The sequence below is a fragment of the Poecilia mexicana genome, unplaced genomic scaffold (genome assembly GCF_051168715.1).
Source record: "Poecilia mexicana isolate PSO_F unplaced genomic scaffold, ASM5116871v1 scaffold_19, whole genome shotgun sequence".
Classification (NCBI taxonomy): Eukaryota; Metazoa; Chordata; class Actinopteri; order Cyprinodontiformes; family Poeciliidae; genus Poecilia; species Poecilia mexicana.
Window position 1 is genome coordinate 12,288,284 of NW_028263388.1, and position 20,963 is coordinate 12,309,246.

The following is a 20,963-nucleotide window of genomic DNA, read 5'->3' on the forward strand; positions in this document are numbered from 1 at the left end:
CTCCGCTGGCCGCAGACTGACGCACAGGCACTGTGTCCAGGCTGTTTCATTGCTTCAGTAACTCGCTCTCTACATGCAGCATGTGGCCAGTAAATACACTGTAGCCGCACAGACGGCGTGCTCAGATCGGCTGCTTCCACAGATGGGGAAAGGGTACGTGTACAGAGAGAAACTTTAGATCCATAACAGATGCACTTTGTTGTGATTCTAGCCCAGTCTGTATCATCTCTCTGTCATGATGTTTTCCAGTCCGCTGATCAGAAATTCCTTTCATTTACTTCCCAGGGTTCTTGGCCTTATCAAATACTCAAGTTGTTTGAATACTTGGAAGCTTCTGGCTTGTTTACACATTTTCTTCAACCTAAAAGGATATGTTTACATTTGCATAATTGCATGCGATTTATTTATTTTTCTTGCTTGTTTTGGGGCAGTAACATCCAGCTGTCTGCAACATTTTTGCATCTGGTTGTTTGCTATAGCTTTTGACTTTAATCCACCTAGATTTTTAAAAAGGTTTTAGCCATGCTGACCAGCTGCTGTTTAGTGGCAAACTTGTTCAGTTGATTTCTAAAAAGGTTTTTTTTAGGTCATCATAACACTGCTTAACTTAAGTAGTCTCTCTCTCTTCCTCTTTGCCTGCTTGTAATCAATTGTTAAATATTAATCGTATTTATCATATCATACCTAACTATTAATAGACCCCTCATCAAATGGGTGCATTTCTACTTGATACATGTATAAAAATGACAAAAAATGAAATTTTAAAACATGCTGATCTTTTGAGATCTTGCTGACGTGAATAAAGAGTATTTCTTTATTCAGTAACAGTATCCACACCGAAGAGGGTGTGACATGTGGCTGTCGGTACCTGTAGTGCATTCATCAATTGGAACAAGATACTTTGTCGTCATTTTACTCAGTGAGTGAACGTGTAACATTTACAACTTATAAGCAGGGGTGAAAGTAGTTTTAAATTCTTGGGGGTAGTATGACCAAAAAAAATAAATAAATAAAATAAAATATATATATATATATATATATATAAATTGCTACTTTGCAAAGCGATAAAAGTTGGGTAGCTCTTGAATTGCTACAAAATAAAGCTGTATTTCCCTCAGCTCACTGGCTGCAATGGTTGAACCTTGAGACGCCATGAGACCCAAATTCTGAACACCATGGCATGGAGTGCATCCCAGTTTTCTATGTCTGGCATATAACCGTTCATTTTAGCTTTTAAACTGTTTATATTGATCCTGTGTCCAGACAGAGGGATAATCAGCAGCCTAGCATCATGACCTGTTTGTTCTGAAGATCCTGCAGCTTCCACTTCTCTTCCTAACATGGCGCCTCCTCACCCCGACTCTCATACTGACAGGAGGAACCACAGAGCTCTGATGAGTTATAGCACATCTTCTGAAGTTTGGGATATTTTTCCTCCAACAGGTTCCAGAGGAATCACCTCAAACCAGATGTTGGATTGGATTTTATTTCAATGTTATTTGTGAATATTAAAGCCTCATATTCAACAGTGGAGCTATAAAGATTGAAAAAGGTTATTATTTTGGAGAAAATCTCATCAACATCAATATTTCCACTAAAGAGGCAAAAATAAGTAAATAAATAATTGTTTGATAAAGGAAAAGCCTCTCAGACTCTGAGCCCGACAGCACCAAACTATTTTTTTATATTAGACAATTAATTTAATTTCACATAATTATCGCCGTAGAAGCCATTTATTTGTTAAATACTTAATGAAACATATTTACCGTGTTTGATGTTTGTTGTAAATGACAAATACTCACAAAGAACGAGGTAATTAGTCCAAGTTTGGCGGCTTTCGGTTTGTCACTTAATGCCGAGATCGACTCAACACCTTCTTCAATCGACGTATTGCACCGCTGCTCTAGCAAAGCAAGAACAGTTCAGAAACTATATGAAATGGCAAAAAAGTTATTTATTAACTGATTAAGTCGTGTTTTAGATTGTTCTTGAAAAACTAATCAGTCACGGCTGATTAGTGGGTGAACTCACTCCACAGTGAACCCATTGATTCCTTACAGCAGACAGCCGCTCCTCTCTTTTGCAGGTACTGCGTACCCCCGCTAAATCTTTTAGGGGTACGCAGTACCCTGCCGTACCCCCTTACTTTCACCCCTGCTTATAAGCAATCAAAACTAAAACTAATCAAGTAAAACACACAATCTAAAACACACACACACACACACCTCCAACAGCTTTATCTTCTGCTCTTTAGTATCTCACTTTTTCTCTCCCCCAGTTGTTTTTCTGTTTGCGACGCCCAGTTTACCTTCAGCTTCCTGATCGTACCTTTCACATAGATCCCAGCACGTGTCGTGTGCAGGTGCAGAATACTAACAAGTTGTTTGTGTGTGTGCACTCCACCAGCTGCCACATGTATGAATTCATGTAGGGGGATGTCCTGGGAGGTAGAGCTTTCACGCACCATGTGTTCATAGTGCTAATCATCCAAACGAAGTGGTCATTAACACCAGGGAGGTACAAGGTCAGCAAATGTACAAAGGACACGTGGAGGGAGTCGAAATGATGCCTGTGAACAGGAGGATATTATATCTAACAGGGCAGCTCTGTGGCTTTACTAATGGGCTGGACTGGGTTTGTACACATCCCTCTGCTAAGAGCCAGGGAGGGACGTTGTATGTGGTGGTTTAATGCCCTGATAGCTGCTGCAGAGATTCAGAGATGATCAGAGGCTTCTCATCAGCAGGACTGGCCTGTTTGCTGGGAGAGCTCTCTTTATTCCTGGGGACAGAGATTATTGGGGCACAGGTGGCTAAAAGGATTGCTGGACAAGTAAAAGTGATGGGAGATGCATGGGAGCATAAAGTCTGGCAGGAGCAGGGGAGGCGAAGATAAAAATGAAGTCTGTTTTTATTGGCAGTCTATCAAAACGATCTGTGCTGTAGAAAACGAAGGACATCCTCCTGTACACCAGCCGAGTTTGCCAAGAATATTTTTTTTTTCTGTTGACTTTAACATAGAACATAGCAAATCTATGTCAACAAGTAAATCTCAAATTAGAATGTCATTCCAAATGTGCTTATTTTAGTTCAATAAAGAAAACGTTATATTAAATTTGTTCACAACGCAGTGCTGTATTACAAGTGTTCTTTTAATTTTGATGTGAACTAATGAAAATGCTAGATTATTTTCAGGCTTGACTATACTGCTGAAAATTACATCATTATCTTAGGGTTTCATATCAGTCGATATTGAATAGTTTTTTTTTTTGTTTTAAATATCTGAAGTACTGGTGAAGTGACCTGTTTTATCCAGTTTCCTCTCCAGCTGTTGTACTCATTTTCTCCATTCGCTCCACATAGTTTTCTTTTTTCTTTTTTTTAAAGCAGTTACGGAGCTGATGTCAAAACATGAAAATGTTGCTGTGCGAATTTCTCAACAGGTTGTTGCTAGGTAACCAATGAGTCAGTTAGATAGAGATACAGAGGAAGTTAATGTCATGCAAATGGTATAGAGCAACAACCTTCGTCAATATCTGTGTTTCTGCTAATTTTGCATCCGTTTTCTCTGGTGATAAACTCCACTGTTGAAGGTACAACAGGTTCTTACTACTTTCTGAGCAATTTTTGTTAGCTTCACTCGTGGTCTTCAAAAGAACAAATTACAAAAGCTGTTTTAAGATGCTCCATTCTGGTTTTCAATTAACATTCATAACATTGAAATGTCTCGCACCAAAAAATAAAACTTTCTCTAACATTACCCCTTCTGCTTTTAGCCATAGCCACTGATTGCTCATGTTCACCCACAGCACCCCTTCAGTTTAACAGCTTCAGCAACAATGTCTTTGTTCCTTAATTGTTGACCGAAAATCCACAGAAATGCTGAAACAGCATCACAGGTTGTTGCGCCGGAGGTTATAAAACGGGTTTTATGGCGTTGTGGAGTTTTCATGCTTGCCACGTACTGATTATGAGCCCCCAGGAAATGGAAATCAAATGACCTCCAAACAGTTAGAACAGACGACCCAATCCTCAAGTCTAAGTCGGGGAAAATCTAAACTATTTAAATTAAAAAAACGTGTAGTAGCCCTGTCACACAGTGAAAGACACACATGTACAGTCTGACGTTGGTCGTGGCAATAGGCTGAGTCCAAATCCAAATCACAGGAGGGGTGCTAATAATGAAGATGCCAAGCTTTGTTTCTGGGGTGTGTGTTGGAGTGTGACTGATCGTTTTGGATGAGGGGACTGTGTGGCGTCCAGCAGATGCAGTCTGCCTGTCTGAGAGAGCATCTGCTCGTCTGCTCTGTTTGTCCTTTTCCTGATTACCTCTTAAAAGAAAAACTCATCTGTAAACAACTTTCTGAATAAACAGAAACATATTTTCTTTGTGCATATTTTGCCAGAGAAAGTGGAGTTTTTTTTTGTTGTTTTTTTTTGTCTTTTATTTATAATTACCCACTAAATTCATTGTCTTCATCGGGAATCGTACTTGGCTTTCCTTTTTAAAGAGTAAAAGCTTCTGATAATAATAATCTCAATTAAAATCCCTTTTTCAATCACTAAACTCAGCTTTATTGATCATTCCAGAATAAAAAAAAATAATCCTAAACTGAATGGATGCACCACTGTGGTCTACAACACTTCACAAAGCTAATATTTTTCCGACAAAGACTCTACTCGAAATGACTGAAAAAGTTCAAATCACTTTTAAAGCATTTTTCAAGGAGGTCTCTTAAAACTTGTGAGTTTAGTATCTAGCTTCCTGCTAAGGTGGTTGTTTATTGGAAGGTTTGTCAGCATCACACAGTAAAGAAATTGGCTTTTGATTACGTTAACATGGTGAATTATGAAGCAGTTCAATAGTTTTAGGGAGGAAATGTTTGAAATAGAAAAGATTTGATATACGAATAGTTTCTGTGTGAATACAGCAAAAGACGCACTTCATTCTAGGTTCTTTGTGTTGCTGTTGCTCAGACACAATCGTCAGAGGAACACATTTTCCTACGCAGTCTGGAGTATTTAGCCTAGAAATCTTTAGTTTAATTTGAACATTTTTATCATCCTTATAATTATGGAGAAATATTTGTATTTGCAGACTTTATTCTCTGTCCCATTGTCTAAAAATACTTTGCTAATGGATCTGTCCATCTGCCATTCATTTGTCCATCATCTGTCCAGTCTTTCCCTTCATCTGTTTTTCCCATATATCCATCCCTTTGACATGGATATGTCAAAAGCACTAAGTAGTTTATTAAACTATTTAGTACTTCATTCATCCATTCTTTTCTGCCTTTTCTCTACTATCTTCATTTGCTCATCCTTCTATCAATCAGTTGATCCGTTTCTTTTCGTACATCTATCAGATTTGAATGCGTCCATTCACTTCGTCCGTCTGTCCATCCAGCATCATCTTGCAGTTTGTATTTCAAATTTAAAGCCTGACTTTGGTATAAATTCCTGCAGCACGCTAATTGCGGACTTCCTTCTTTTGTCTAAAAGGATATAAAACATTTAACTGTGAAAATTTGAGTCTTGTAAAATGATTAAATTTAGACATGAATAAATAATGTGTAAACACCGTCAACCTACAATCCCTTTGAAAGAACCTCAAAGGGATTGTAAGTCAGTCAGAGTGAAAGTGCACAGACTCGAGCCAATCACCCACCTACACACACAGGCAATCACACATTTCTTTTGTTTTCTCATCAAACTTTTGTCGACAGTAACTGGAACCAGCTTTGTGTCTCAGCAGATTTCTTTTCTTTTTTTCTTTTTTTTTTTTCTTTTTTGCCAGAGAGGTAAATAATCTTTTGATTTCCACCAGGAGTTTTTTTTTTTTTTCTCAGATCCGTCAAAGATTTACTTTCAATCCCTTTGTGGTTTTGATTCGGACCTTGGACTTGGTTCATTCAGCTGTCCAAAATAAATCCGCGGCTCTTATTTTGTTTGCAGAATTTCCTCTTGCTTGTGTGTCTGTGTTTCTTGTTAAAGTCTGAAAGCTCTTAGCACACCGATGAGTCATTCATCACTTTCATAAACTAATTGAACATTTTGTAACGGCTGATTTGATGGAACTAGCCTCTAAATAACCATTAACATGACTGTAGAAGGTTGTAATTTATTTTTAGCATATACCACCTGAACCTATTAAATTACATTAGATATGATGTAGAGAAAGCAATTCATAAAGCAGGATACATTAAAGCTCTATGGTCAGCATCAAAGAAGCGCATTGATCAACCATGAATAGCTTTTCATTACATGTTCATCTGAATACGTTGGAAGATCATATAAAGGTTTTTATTTTATGAATTGGGTCCATACCATTCCTTTTCATTGCCAAATACGCATACTGTTCATTTTTACAAGTGAAAACCCAACTAAGTTTGCTAAATAAGACTAATAAAAAACCATTTTAGCATAATAATACTATGTTATGCACAATCATGGAAAAGTGCTACAATTATGAAAGTTACCTAACAGACAGTTGGGCGACTTTCAGTCCCTGGACAAAAAGCCACAAAAGGTCATTGCTAGATGAGAATGTGCTCCGTTCTACTGTGGTATTGTAGAGGATTTGGACATATGTTTTAGTTGTTTTATTTTATTTTATTTTTTTTTGTATTGCAGGAAGAATTTTCTGCATGTTTGTAAATTTTCTATGGTAAACTGAACCATTGACTTATCTGTAACCTATAATAATGTAAATGAATTCAAATAAAAGCTTCCATCTAATTAATCTTTACGAGTTTCACTCAATGAATTCAGTTGATATCCTAATCTATATATATATATAGATACACCTGCATTTTTCCTCCTTGTACCATTTGCTGTTATCTCCCTTCTTCCTGCTTACCTGAGTCTGTCCTCTGCTCTCCTCACATGTTCCCATACAGGCTTCAGTATCACCCTCTTCCTTACCTTTGTTGTCCCCCTTGATCTCTCCACCTGTCAAATTACTTTTATTTTCCTCGTCTTCCGTCTTCTTCAGTCCTCCTCTTGCTGTCTCGGTTTGCCGCCCCCCCGGGTTTGATTTTACTTCCAAACGTTGATGCACGTTCCTCTCTGTCCTCTTGCTCTTTTACTGTGGGACTTAATCAAACCTGACAGTCTCTGTGTTTCTTGCACCAGTGGGTTTGCTGTGTCAGTAATGCTCATAGCTCTGCAAATCACTCTGGACACTCAGTTTAGCCATCACAGCTTGACTTGCGAAGAGTTATGATCAAAGGGCCACCGATGACTTGACGCTTTGTTTTAAAGTAGAACTGGCGCAAATCTTTGTGACGGTAAATTCATTTGGAGTTGAAAAGAGTCCTGCTGAGCCAGATTGTTTAAAGGGGGTAAAAATAAGGTGTTTGGATTGATGAGAAATTACGGCAGGTTTGTCGCCAGTTTGTATGAAAGAGGGTGAAATAGAGCAACCAAAACATGTCTCCTCCTTCTCTATGCTGGCAGAGCTGCCTTTATGTCACAGGAAATAAGAATCTCATTGGTCCTTCGGTTTGTGTTAAAAGCGTTGCTGACTGGGCTTGGTTGCTGAGTCAAATTCAGCAACCAACTACAGTAGCTTCAGAAAATTTAATCTCCTAAAGAATATTTGACCTTGAAAAAAAGCTAAGATTTTTGTCAGTCTTTGCATAAAGAAATCTGTCTTCTTTTCATGGCTGTATTAATCCCATTAAATGTGTACATAAACCATCGATCCAACTTATAAAAAAGAGGGATGTGAACTGTTTTCTCAATGATCTTATAAGATGTATAATAGACAAAATTTGGAAAAATATCCCTCAACTCGGACAGTGTAATCACAAATACACAGTTACATTTTTGACTGTACATAATTGTAAAATTTGATCAATTCTAATAAAAGTATTGCACATTTTTTTGGATAAGACATATTTTTCCCCTCATATGTCATATTTAGACTGTGCTACGGCTCAGTTTACATTAAATAACTGAAATCGAATGTTCAAATTTTAATTGTATTCAAATGTGTTTGTACACACACACACTTAAAAACAACCATATAAATATTTTGTCCAACTCATATTATAAATTACAATAAATTTACAACCAATCAATCTGAATACAGACAAATTCTCCTTTGATTAATACATTAAGTTGTTCCAGAAATGTATTTTGGTTATATTTAGAATATTACCCTCTAAAATCTGTACAACATATTTAGTCTAAATTTTATATTAGATAATTTTTTTCCACCTTGCTTGATTTTCCTTTTATTTACACTTAGGAGACTTTGCAAGGGACAGATTATGTGATTGGTATTGAGCTTAACCTTATTAATGTGGGAAGTGTGACTGCAGATTAAAAACCTCTATATATTTTTCTTTTTTAGCCTGTTTGCTATTGAAATATCCAGCTCTATGTTCACTTTTTTGATGTCCACTCACTGTTTGTGTTTCTCTTTATAGCTCTCGCCAACTGATAAGAGTCTGGAGTTCGACAGAGACTTTCGCATCAGGCACTATGCAGGGGACGTGGCGTAAGTATCTTACTTTTTTAAATTTTTTTTAAAACTTATTTAGGAAGAGCTTTTACTGATGATTCATCCTCTTTTGTATTCCTTTATGCATTCATGTCTCAGAGCTGCTGACTAGAACCAAAGCCAAGAACATTAAGTTGTTCCAGAAAAAGACTGAGGTTACTCATATTTCCTAAAGTAGATTTTAACCAGAATAGACTTTATTAAGCCAGGTTACTTTGTCCACTCCATTCTCTGAAGAGAAATATTATTTTTTTTCAATACGGTTTCTTTTGATGTATAATAAGGTGAAATATCTTTGGTTGCTGACTTTGGGTGCAGCTGTTTTTCTGTTGTGACAAACATGTGCTTCTCTTTAAATAAAAAATGTGAATGTTTTATTTCAGCAATTTAATTCAGTAACATATTGTAGTTTCATGACGCATTGGGAGATTTTTTTTTTTTTCAGGCATTTATTTCTGTAGATTTTTATCAAACCAAGGACGCCAAATTGACTTTTTAATTGAATTTTAATTTATTGAGATGTACTTGTATAGTATGCATTCATAAAAAAAATAGCATTAAGCATTACCTTATTTTTTTAACAGTGTCATTTGCAGGTCAAGAGTAACATCTTCAATGCTTGCTGTGAGTCACTCACAGTACCTGAACATGACTTGTATGATTAAATCACACACACTAAGAACCATCATAAGGGCTCTCATGGAAATGTGTTGAGCCTATTTGTGAAGGCTAAGTGTCTGGTGCTCAGGGGAGCAGGGCCAGGCTTGGCAGCCTTGATTGATCCCTGTGACACAGTTGTATAAGGCAGGAGATTTAAAGCTCTCACAGCATGGATTATAACAGCTCAGTGTATCATCGAAAGGTGTACATTAGCACCAGACATTCTGTACACTGGCAGGATAAAGCTGAAAAGGTCCCATTTCATTTCAATGACCACAATTTGTGTAATTGACAGTATGTCCGTACATTAAAGTGAGCGTCGTGTGTATTTACCAGACGTTTTTCTTTTCACAGGTACTCGGTGGTGGGCTTTATTGATAAGAACAAAGACACCCTGTTTCAAGACTTCAAGAGGCTTTTGTACAACAGGTGAAGCACACCTTTAAACACGTCCTCACATTCTATTTATATCTCTCGTTGCACTTTCAATTCAAAGACTTTCCTTGGGTTTATCTACCACTACACTCTTTCAGCTTGAGTTTGTTCTTGTAAATGTGACATAATAAATCCTTCAAAGTCACGTGTGCTCTGTGGAGATTTCAGTTGTTCATATCTTTTAAAGCAAAGATTTGGGAAATTAAAAGTGAAAGTTTTGTAGCTGAATACAGTTTCCTAATCTAAAATATCCATCTTTGATTTTTCAGTGTAGGCATGGAATATTACAGTCTACTTACGTTATGACAACCTTGAGTAAAGATACCACTATATCACCATTATAATACATATTGTAAACCAAAATGAACATTTTTATCTAACTAGAAAAGCAGCTGACAAAAGGCCTACAAATCTACATTATTCCATAGGCTACAGTAGTACAAAAATTATTTCCAAATCACTGAAGTAAACATCACTGGTTATGGAAAAGTAACCTAGCAGACTACATTCAGGGCTATTTCAATCCTGTTTCTACTTGAACACTAATGAAGAAGTAAAACACTGATGGGAATCAGTTCATCAGCTTTGAGCTCTGAAGCTGATTAAGTATTTTCAGTCTTTTTTATTTCCAAATAATCGAACAACAAAAAAGAAGACAAGTTTCTTTAAATTAAATTTCGGAAAGCCTACAAAGTTGTTCTCTTTCCTACCAAATGTAGGTATTTTAGTACTTTGAAAATTGACTTTCCAATATGTGAATCTATTAAAAGGCTCAAACGTTTTTTTGAGAAAAATGTATGAGCAGCTAGTGTATTTATTTTTTTTTACCAATGTCCAAATTAATCAGATGTTGACTTATCTTGTAGGCCCATTAAAAACTATTTTAAATCAGAAATAATCTCATGTATAGCAGACAAACAAAGGTTTGACTCTAATTTATGCACAATCACAATGAAAATGGAAAACAAAGGTGTAAAAGGTTTAAGGGATTTGAGTGGTTTTACAAAGGATGCTTACCATAAGTCTGTTCATTTAGCTAAAATGCCTTTAGGCGTGAATAGAAATTTCAGGGTTGGTTTAGACGGGTTGTGTCGGTGTCTGAATACATAAAAGCTGGAAGCGGCTGCTTTTATTTTTAATGGACTGAATAAATCAAGAACTGGATGTAAACTGTTGCCTTAAAAGTAAGAAACTGTGTTGGACTATATGGTGCATCATTTTCACTAGAGAACAAAAAGTAATTTTATTACTTAAGATTGCTTTTTATTTTATAATATTTTTCCCTCTTTATGCATCAGTCCCTTCAATTTTCTTATGTATTTTTCTTTTTTTCCCCCCCATAGTTCCAATCCAGTTCTGAAGGGGATGTGGCCTGAGGGCAAACTGAGAATTACGGAGGTCACCAAACGGCCGCTGACGGCAGCAACAATCTTCAAAAACTCCATGATCTCTTTGGTGGAGAACCTTGCCAGCAAGGTGAGGAGTCAAAATCAGTTGAACCAGTTTCATGAACAACATGTGAACTCTATGAAAGACGGTGGGACAAATCCTAAACAATTCCACAGCTATTATCACAGACCTTCATCCTTGCAAACAAAAATAACAAATTATTGGATAGCATAAAATTTAGGACATTAAAATAATCATATTGTGTTGTGCGGTCAGACCGTTAGTTCCCGAAACTACACCAAACAACAAAAACCCTTGTAAAAGCACATGCTGGGTCAGTATGACTACGCTGAACCACATACAGGATAAAAAGTTACAGGGTCCAATGGATCAGCCATTATGATGTGCAAAAGAAAGGGACAACAACCTTTCTGTTAATCTTCTGTCTTCTACAATCCACAGGAACCCTACTACGTCCGCTGCATCAAGCCCAACGATGTCAAATCTCCTCTTCTGTTTGAGCCCGAACGCTGCCGCCACCAGGTGGAGTATCTCGGCCTGCTGGAGAACGTCAGAGTGCGTCGGGCCGGCTTCGCCTACAGACAGACATATCCGCGATTTCTACAGAGGTATAACAGCCATAAAATAATGATAGAGGCCGTCTTTCAATAAACTACACAATAGCGTCTTAATCTTTGGTTCATTGTCCGTTTATTGTTATCAAGGTGAACTCCTTAATAAAAATTCATCTTGACTGCCCTTGAAAGTTATTTATTCGCCTTGAACTACAAATTTTCTCATTTTTCAGCTGTAAACTTCCATCTTTGTTGCCGGGATAGACCAAAACAGTGTTTTTCTACTTATGAAAATCAGAAAATTGTGATCTGCATTTATGTTCCGACCTCTTTACTCCAATACCGCTACGGCGTAAACTTAAAATAGTTTAAAATAGTAGATTTAAAAATAGTTATAAATGTAGCTTTGGAGCATCAACACTGCCGTTTCTCATGTCTTCACTGTGGTTTCTTTAGATACAAGATGATCTCAGAGTTTACATGGCCCAACCACGACCTGCCGTCAGACAAAGACGCCGTTAAGAAGCTTCTGCAGGGCTGCAAGTTTGACCACGACGTGGCTTACGGCAAAACAAAGGTCTTCATCCGCACTCCGCGGACTCTCTTCAGCCTGGAGGAGCAGCGAGCTGAAATGGTCAAAAGAATCGTTGTCTTCCTCCAGAAGGTAATCATGTGACCACATGGGCGTATTTTATTTACTTTATTGCAATATTTTATGTAATTAAATCTTTAATCTGTACAGTTCTACTGCTACTTTTTACAATTTGTCCCTCATTTTCTTTCTTGTATTTTAACCCATCAAACAAACTGATTACTATTTCATGGTATTTGGTAATAATAAAAGAGCTCCTAACTCTAAACATCAATCATTATTAAATCTGCCTGCCGGTTGCCACCCATAAACATAAATCATTTGATTACAACCTTGAAATGAGATTATGAGCTGCCTGTGTTTCCGAGGCCAAAGATCTTGTTTCTTCTGGATTGCATCGGATGCTGTTCTGCATATGAATAACCTCTGAGAGGAATAAGTCTGTGACTCTGCAGTTAATTGGAAAAGCTCAGAGGTGTTTCAGAAGCTTAAATCATCTTGTATTATTGGTGTTGCTTTTAATTTTCTAGTTTTGGAACTCCTTTATCGGAATGTAGTGGTTTTAAAACTGTTGATTTTCCTATTTGTCATAAACTGCAACTTAGTTAAGTATATTTGAACACATTTAAAATAATATGCTGCGATCTCTGGATGCGTCACTGGACTGGGTGGTTGTTGTCTTCCTCATGCGTCAGTGATTTGATGACACTTCCTTCAGGCGAGAATGCCAAGATCTTGGTGAGATTATGCTGCATTCGCTGACGGGCGTCGTTTTAGTATGCATAGGAAGAATGTGATGGTTTGTAAACGTGGACCGACACTCTGTCTCAGGTTTAAATTGAGAATATGCAATGCAAATTCTATGTCGGCTTTAAAAAAATGCCACTTCTGACTGACGGTCACACTTGTACAGCATCAGTTTATCAACAGTGTGAGAGAGCTCTCGTACATAAATCAAGTGAGGCACTATTTGTGCTGCGCTTGGGACCCGACTGATTGGCATTCATACATTTTCCCTACTTGATGTCAGCAGATTCCTCCCCACTGTGGTGTTGTATTCCTCCACAGCTTTAATGTGCACCTTTGTCAAGGTAAGCCCTGACATGAAAGGGTTTTCCAAGGCGAATTACCTTCTGTAGTGAAATGATTGGTTGACCTTATTTATTGATCGATGCGACCCATCAGGAGTTTCTTCTCCCCGAGGAAACCCTTATCTTGTATCTGCGTATAATCCAGCTTTGATAACAAAGAGAAAGCTCAGAGGAATTGTAGCTCTTCCGCCAAAGCAAATGGCTCAGCATGGTTGACTGTTTTTTTTCCCAGAAGCTGTATTTAATCTTGTCCTCGGTCAGTGTCGAAGCAAAGCTTTCATTATGTGCATGCTCACACACTCCATATTTCCAGAGCGTCAAATAAAAGCGTGACAGCAGAATAGACTCCTGTATCTTTCCATGCTGTTACTCAGAAAATATCCCAGTCGGAGTCTGATCTGCTGTGCCAAGCGGGCCTCTTATCAGCACCCGGCACACCATCCAACCTTATGCCAGGCGGCACAGTGCCAAAAGTTAGTGCTGTATGACTGAGGCACAGACATTCTCCGTGTCCTTATTTACCTCACAGATTTATATTAATTCCACTTAGTTTGCCCTGTCAAACAAAACAATCTGTGACTCTGCATACAGCTTAAGTGTCAGCTCACACTGCAGCTGCGTGTGTAAACCGGGAGACACCGGGCCCCACTGTTCAGACTCTCTTTTTCTTCTCTTAATGTCCAAAATAGTTTATCAGGGCTCTGTATTGGAGCCCATTTTCTTTCATCCTTCCATCCATTGTCTATTCCTGCTTAATCTGGGATAGACCAGACTAAGCATTCTGTTTAAATTTGATTTGTTTTAAAAAGCCATATTCTATGTATATGCAGATGACACTTATGTGATTATCTTCCTCAAGATCAGCAGTGGAAAATCTTTCCAGTCGGCCTTTGAAATTCAGATCTATGTTGCACAGTTGAAGTTCGAATTGGACAAAAACAAATTAAAGTTTAATTTGGCTAATTAGAGCTGACTATGCATAAAATTATTAGATTAAAGCATGTTTTACTATAAATTTTTTATTCGTATCTAAAAAAAAACAACCACATTGACATATAATGACAGGCGTTCAAACAAACAGTTTGTGATCCAGTCTTAAAAAAATCAATACCTTGAAGATTTCTGGCTACAACCTGCATTGAATATGAGATCGTTTTGACCATATCTGAAGTAATGTCAAAGTCAGGTTTATTTAAACCTTGGTAAATATATTGTTAAATGCATGAGAAGATTTAGGAGTTGTTAGCCATAACAATATGCCATGTCTGTTTACTGAAATAAGAGTCAGACTTGATCAATAGAGAAATGTTTGCTGATTTTAATGGAGAAAGAGAAGATTTCACGCCGTCAGTGTGACTGTTTTTGAAGTGGATGCTCCTTCTGTTTTGCTGTAATGGTTTTGTTGTGTACTTGTTTATGTTGGAAGTTGGTTATAAACTTGTATTCCATAAGATTACCTATGTATTTTATGGGGTTTATGTTTTGCTGCCTTTATGAGCTGGTCTCTCTTGGCAAACGTTTCTGCTTTTATGCCTTTAAATTACCATAATGCCTCCTACTTTTAGGTGGGGGGTGTAGTCGGAGTACTGGAGGGGCGAGGACTTCTCCTCATCTCAAATTAATCCTCCATTTATGAGTTCTTTCTTTATATTCTAGGGTTCATCACATCCTTCTACTCTTTTTATTGTCTGGTTTTGTGAAATCCTTCACTGACATCAAGCTGGGGGCGGGGGGAAAAGCAGTTTCATTATTCCTACTTTAAAGAACAGGAAGAAAAACGACAAGAATCCCAGAGTCCAACATAAATACAGATAGCCCTTAAATTATGCATAAACTTCCCCCACCTGCTCTGTGTGTTGCAAATGAATATTTCATAAATCCAAGCTCAGCCATCCACATCACAGTACCTGTCGGCGTTTGTCAGAGTAGGCGCCATGATGAGACGACACACCCCCCTCGTGTACTCTGAGCCTCGGTTTTAATTGCTTTCCAAAGCTTTACATGGTTGATGTGTGAAACTGGGTTTATCAGACATGAGGAGTGTTTCGTTATGGGTCATCAGCTTTTATAGAGAAGCCACATGGGGTTTATATGGACAGCGTCTAGAGGAAAAAGTTTATTTGATGATGACATTTGTTTAATCCTTTCCACTGATACTCGGTTGGTAAATCGTGTCAGAAAGCAATGAATAATGTAGTCGTTTGAATCTTTCCTTGGAACAATATTGTTGGAGTGATAAAGAGGACTGCTAACATTTACCTGTTTGTGTGCTGATTTTCTGAAAAGTCTGCACTACCTTGGATCCCCTCAACAGCCCACAAATATCTTTATTCTGGAAAAAAAAAAAAAGCTCAGCAGAAACACAGTCTCTGATCCTTTTATCCCTCCTGCAAAAAGTTTTCGAAATCCTTTCTAAAGAAACTCAACACTGTGACAGAGAAAAATCTGATGGTTTATTGTGGCAAGTGATGTTGCTACGGATTTGGTTTTTAATTTTCTTTAGTCGGTATTTTATTTTTTTATAGGATAACAAAGTGCACAACTAAGTTACAAACATGTAAGGCTGAAGGTGCCGCACTTTGTTACAACATGGCCAAATACTCACATTTTTATTACATTTCAGAAATGAACAACAGGATGGCTAATTAACTAAAAACAATAGCAAAACAGTTGGAGTTGAAGCCAAAATAATATTTTAAAACAAAATCCACATATTCTGTGTGGAATTCATACATCTTGCATGTTGAATTTTGTTTTCTTCACAAATCACACCAATTCGGGACATATAACAGATATCAGCTACCCCACTGTGCATTAAAGTTGAAGATGCATCAGACTCTAATGTCATAAAACAATCTCGACTTATCAGTCTATGTGGACAGTGAATACCAGTGTTGTGGTACTCGAAGTTGGTCTTGGTCTTGTCTCGGTCTCGGGTTAGGTGGTCTTGAACACAACACTGGTGAATACTTTCACACTTTCTTTCCATGGAGCTGTAACATTATACTCAAATCATGAATCAACCATCAGCATTCAAATTTAATTCTGGATTATTTCAACATTTGATGGATTTGTAAAACAACACAAGAGTATTACCGTGAATAAAACTCTTTATTAATCATTCTCATCCAAGAGAAACTTTCACATGCTCTGACTTCAAAATACAAGTGTGCATTAAATCCTTAAAAAGGTTTTATATGCCTCATGTTTTGAGACACCAAGGTGCCAACTGTGTGGATAAGACTTTTCTCGGGCAAAATCTAGAGTTCACCTGCATAAAGACCGTTTTGTACGTTCATAGTTCAAATCACCCGAGGTTTGTGTGCTTCGCTGCACCTGTAATGTAAGAAAATTGCTTCTAATGCTGCGATGAATAACAAAATCTTTCCGATGTTTTCTTAGATGAATCACCCAGTTAATTTTATTGTCCTTCAAATCAGTTTCACTGATGTTTGTTATTTAAGGCTTATTCTGCTGACTATACGCAATACACCTAGAATCTATTTGGTCGAGTCCCATTTCAATGATCGATGGAGCCAATTCATTTGACTCTTCAATAACACCTATTTAATGAGACCTCAGTGTTTCAAATCAGTTTGAACACATTTGCTTCACATCACTGGAGGGCATTACCCCCCCGAGGTAAAAGTTTAAACCCAATGCAGAGAGTACAGGGGAATGAGGAACTGTGGGTTACTGGTGAGTGTGCCACTCAGGAGGCCTTTATTGATTTATGATAATGACTGCTGCCCTCAGCTTCTTCCCAGTGTTTCCCTATGACAGCAAGAGGTCAGCAAACCTCGCAGCTTCACCAGATACTGTCACACAATCCTGATATTAGCCCCCCTCACTCCGCCCCCCTCATTGAGTTCGTCATTTAAAAAGCAGTTTGATGTCCCCTAAGGACGTCAAATTGGTCCTTCTCAGAATAAAGTGCTTTTTTTTTTTTTTTTTTTTTTTTTTTACAAATCTCATAAAGGAGTTGTTTTCCATATCTTAGACTGGTCTGTGTACAGTAGTGACAAGTGTTTACCTTCACAAATGCATCACTTCATTGTATTTCTAGCCTGGAGTAATCTGCAGTGTGTATTCTGATAGGGCTATTTAGATCCCCTGCTGTTTATTCTTCTTAAAAAAGATGATGTCTACTTAGTCATAGTGCTGATATAATACCAGTTTTCAAGGACCAGAACTAATGCCAGCTCTGGTCCTGGTTGTTGAAAATCTCTTGCGTGTAAAGAAGGGTTCTTTGAGCATTTGAATAGACTGACAGTGGTCACACTAACAATGATTATATTGGATGAGCTCTGTGATGGACTGGCCAACCGTTCAAGATTTACCCTCCCCTTTGCACGCCAGCTCCTCCCGCGTCCCTTCAAGGATAAGAGCGTATAGACAGTAAATGGATGAATTTTGCTTCTGGATAGCAGCTCACAGTGAGACTCCTGCTGTATTTTATGGAGCTCGGTATCTCAACAGAAACCCTCCAGCTCTTCTGAGTTGCCCTAGCCTTTATTTAATATTCATTTCTCAGCCCAAACAGCATCAGTCTGTCCAGCTTTGTTGCAACAGAAAAAGATCTCCAATCTGGGTTTGATGGGCTCGTAAACCCTGAGCCTCTTAGCTTGGTGAGGACCGCCTCCATAATGATCAGATGGCTTTATTGGCCCAAAGATTGAGGCGGCAGACCGTCAGGGGCCTCGTTACAGGCCTGATTTATCCTCAACCCCCTCCTGGGAGTCATCTCCATCGGTCGGGCTCAATCGTTGGAGCCAGAGTGCTACAGTGTGGCTGAACATTGTTGTGTCTAACTGTGGGGCTCCTGTAGATACCCCCACCGTTTCTGCACCATCGCTGTACCTATCACACTCTAATGAAGCTCCAAACACAGTGCAATGGGTTTATGTCTGCTCTCATCAATTATCTGTTTCGTGATGCTCTTTTTATCCCCCTGCATCACCTCTTACCACTGACATCAGTCACATTGTAATTAGCGACTTACGGCTTCGCTAAGCAGAGTTGTTGATCTGGCAAAGACCTGTGCACCATGTGGGCTTTAGGCAGCCAAAATATTTCATGAGCTCTCATTGATTCCCCAATTGGGCACTTTTGTTTTGTTCTTTTGCTTCCATTTGTGTATTGGAAAATTTAGACGGGAGAGCATCCTTCAAATTGAGACAAAATACAAGACATTTAACCAAAAACAAAATTCTTGTTTGCATTAAATGTAAGCTATTCTCATTTAACATACTTCATGTGGGAGTATTAATTGTAGGTAACTATAATGAATAGGCTTAAAATAGGAATTTTGTTTTCTGAATTGAAGGATAAGAGGGTGTATAGACAGTAAATGGATGAATTTAAAAGCAGCATCTACTGCAGTGAGGCTAAATATCTTTTCAACTTGCAAAATATCTATATGTAACTGGAAATCTCAATGAAAATATCACATTTTAAATTGTCCTTTCAGTATTATTAATGTGCACAATGATACTGATATGCAGCCCTTACTTTAAAGTCCATCTATTATTTTAAAGCTCTGCATCTTCTTGGTGTCTCTTTTTAGCATTCACTCACCCAGGAACTGTGCTAATGTAGCTATCCAAAGAAAGAAGCTACTGTAGGAGTTTTTGGCAATGCAAGCTGATGTTTTAACATAAATCTAGCCTATTTAGATTTGTGTGCAGAATAAACTTATTTTATGTTTAATTTTAGATTTTCCATTGACTATTACAGGCCAGTCCGGATTATCAATGCAGTTTTGGGATCATAGTTCTTTGAAACGGCTAAAATGGAGAAAATGCCTAATACCACCTTTTTCTCTGCAGACATCAAATACAGGCACACAAACTGTAGCTGAGAGAAAACTCATTGCGACTCTGTTAGTTATTGTTATTCAGTGGGTTAGTTTAGCTTAATATAAAAAAATTGCAGAAATTGTAAACCAGTTTTATAGGTCAAACAAATATGTTAAACATAAGTAACCTCCCATAAAATTCTTACATGTTCATGCATGTAAGGAGTTTATTGCATTCCAGTGGATGTAACAGTATCTGAATATATGACTCCTGCTTATCTGTCCCCATTGTGTGACTGAAAAGCCTTTATCTGCTGCCAAATAAAAAAAAAAAAAAAAAAGCTCCTCATTTTTTTTGTTATTGATTTGGTGTGGATGGCTTTAGTTTTGAGTTAATTTGCTTTTGGTTTAGTCTACTCATGTATTACATTTTTTTGTTGGAATAAGTTAATCAAAATGAAATGTGCATACAGAATTTGATGAATGAATTTGGTGCAAATGTGTTCACCATTATGACTGTTACATAGTCTTTGGTCATGTTTAAGGTAAACACCACCCCATCTACTTTCTACCCTTCGTTTACTCTTGTTTTGGGTCCAGGTGGGGCTGGTGCTTAGACAATAAAAGGGTGTTATTCATAGAAGTACAAAGAATGTAAGACATCTAACAAAGGTGTGTCAAGATTTTAAATAATTATGCTGGCATTCAAGGCTGATGCACAAATGTCTGTCTGAAATTCGAACATAAGTGTCTCTTTTTAGTGTCACCCTGACCATGATGGAAAATTCTTCATGTTTTAAGCATAAACATTTAACATCAGGATGTTAATGCATTGACAACCTTATGTCGTCGCTTTCTATGCCTTTATTTCTCGCAGCAATATGTTGATAGTGAGGCTTGACTTAGCGCCTTCACCTTCACTACAGCCCGATTTACAGCAGCTTAGTGATTGCATGCAAAATTGAAAGAGAAATAATATGTTAACCTTATTCCCAGAAAAACAATCAAACACGTTCATCTTGTTCCTCCCACTGCCATCACCCTGAGCACATGGGAGAGTCATCCCAGTTATCTCTCTCTCTTTTATTCATGATGCATTAGAGACATTGCAGCATTGCAGAAATGAAGGACAAGGTCTTCATTATTCAGCCTACACAGCAATGGAGGGACGATTTTATTTTATTTTTTTGTGAATGTAGAATGATTTGCATGAACAGAAAATAAATTAGAAGCCTTACTAAAAAAAATAGAGTAATTTAATTCTGGATGTCTGGATGTGACACAAATTTCTGTTCTGATTAGAATCACAAAACATTTGAGGAATCTTGGAAATCATTTTCCTCAATGGTCAGCCTACTTACTATAAACCACACTGGCCTGTTTTTTTTTTTTTTGTTTTTTTTTTGTTTGTTTTTTTTTTGTTTGTTTTTTGTGGATTTTATCTGCACAGACCAGGCTGATCACAGCTTAATTCGCATGACATGATTGAACAAACTTAAAGGTCTGAAAAGCCAAAATCTCAGAAAGCAGTTTGGCTTTGTGATTAGAAGTTGTAATATTTCACTCATGTGTCTCAGGTTACTGTGGATCATGAATACTTTTATGGCTGTGCTGTGTGTGCAGCTGCTTTCTACCTTTTTTTTCCAACATGACATTTTCCACTGATAAACAGAAATGTAACACTTTTATTTGCAGCCTCTCTGATCGATTTGTTTGTGTCTTCAGTGCTCCAGCTTGTTCTCTGCACACTGTTACACTGCTGGTCTCATCAGGTGAAAACTGCCTCCTCCGCAGTTTCAATATGCAAATAGAAGAAAGCCTTTTCTTTGCCACCCGCCTCCCCCTCAGTGTAAAGGATTAAATATTCATGATCTCCATGATTACAGTGCATTATACTGAAGTGGTATTCAGAAGCG

At 37.7% G+C, this 20,963-nt stretch overlaps 1 protein-coding gene across 1 annotated transcript in view; it reads left to right on the forward strand.

Annotated features, from left to right (window-relative positions):
- Positions 1-20,963, forward strand: part of myo1d (myosin 1D) — an 86,645-nt gene that overhangs the window by 30,929 nt on the left and 34,753 nt on the right. The window contains exons 12-16 of the mRNA XM_088001099.1: positions 8,435-8,505; positions 9,523-9,597; positions 10,947-11,079; positions 11,455-11,621; positions 12,024-12,231. Coding sequence (XP_087857225.1) covers positions 8,435-8,505; positions 9,523-9,597; positions 10,947-11,079; positions 11,455-11,621; positions 12,024-12,231 — 654 coding nt within the window. The remainder of the gene's footprint in view (positions 1-8,434; positions 8,506-9,522; positions 9,598-10,946; positions 11,080-11,454; positions 11,622-12,023; positions 12,232-20,963) is intronic.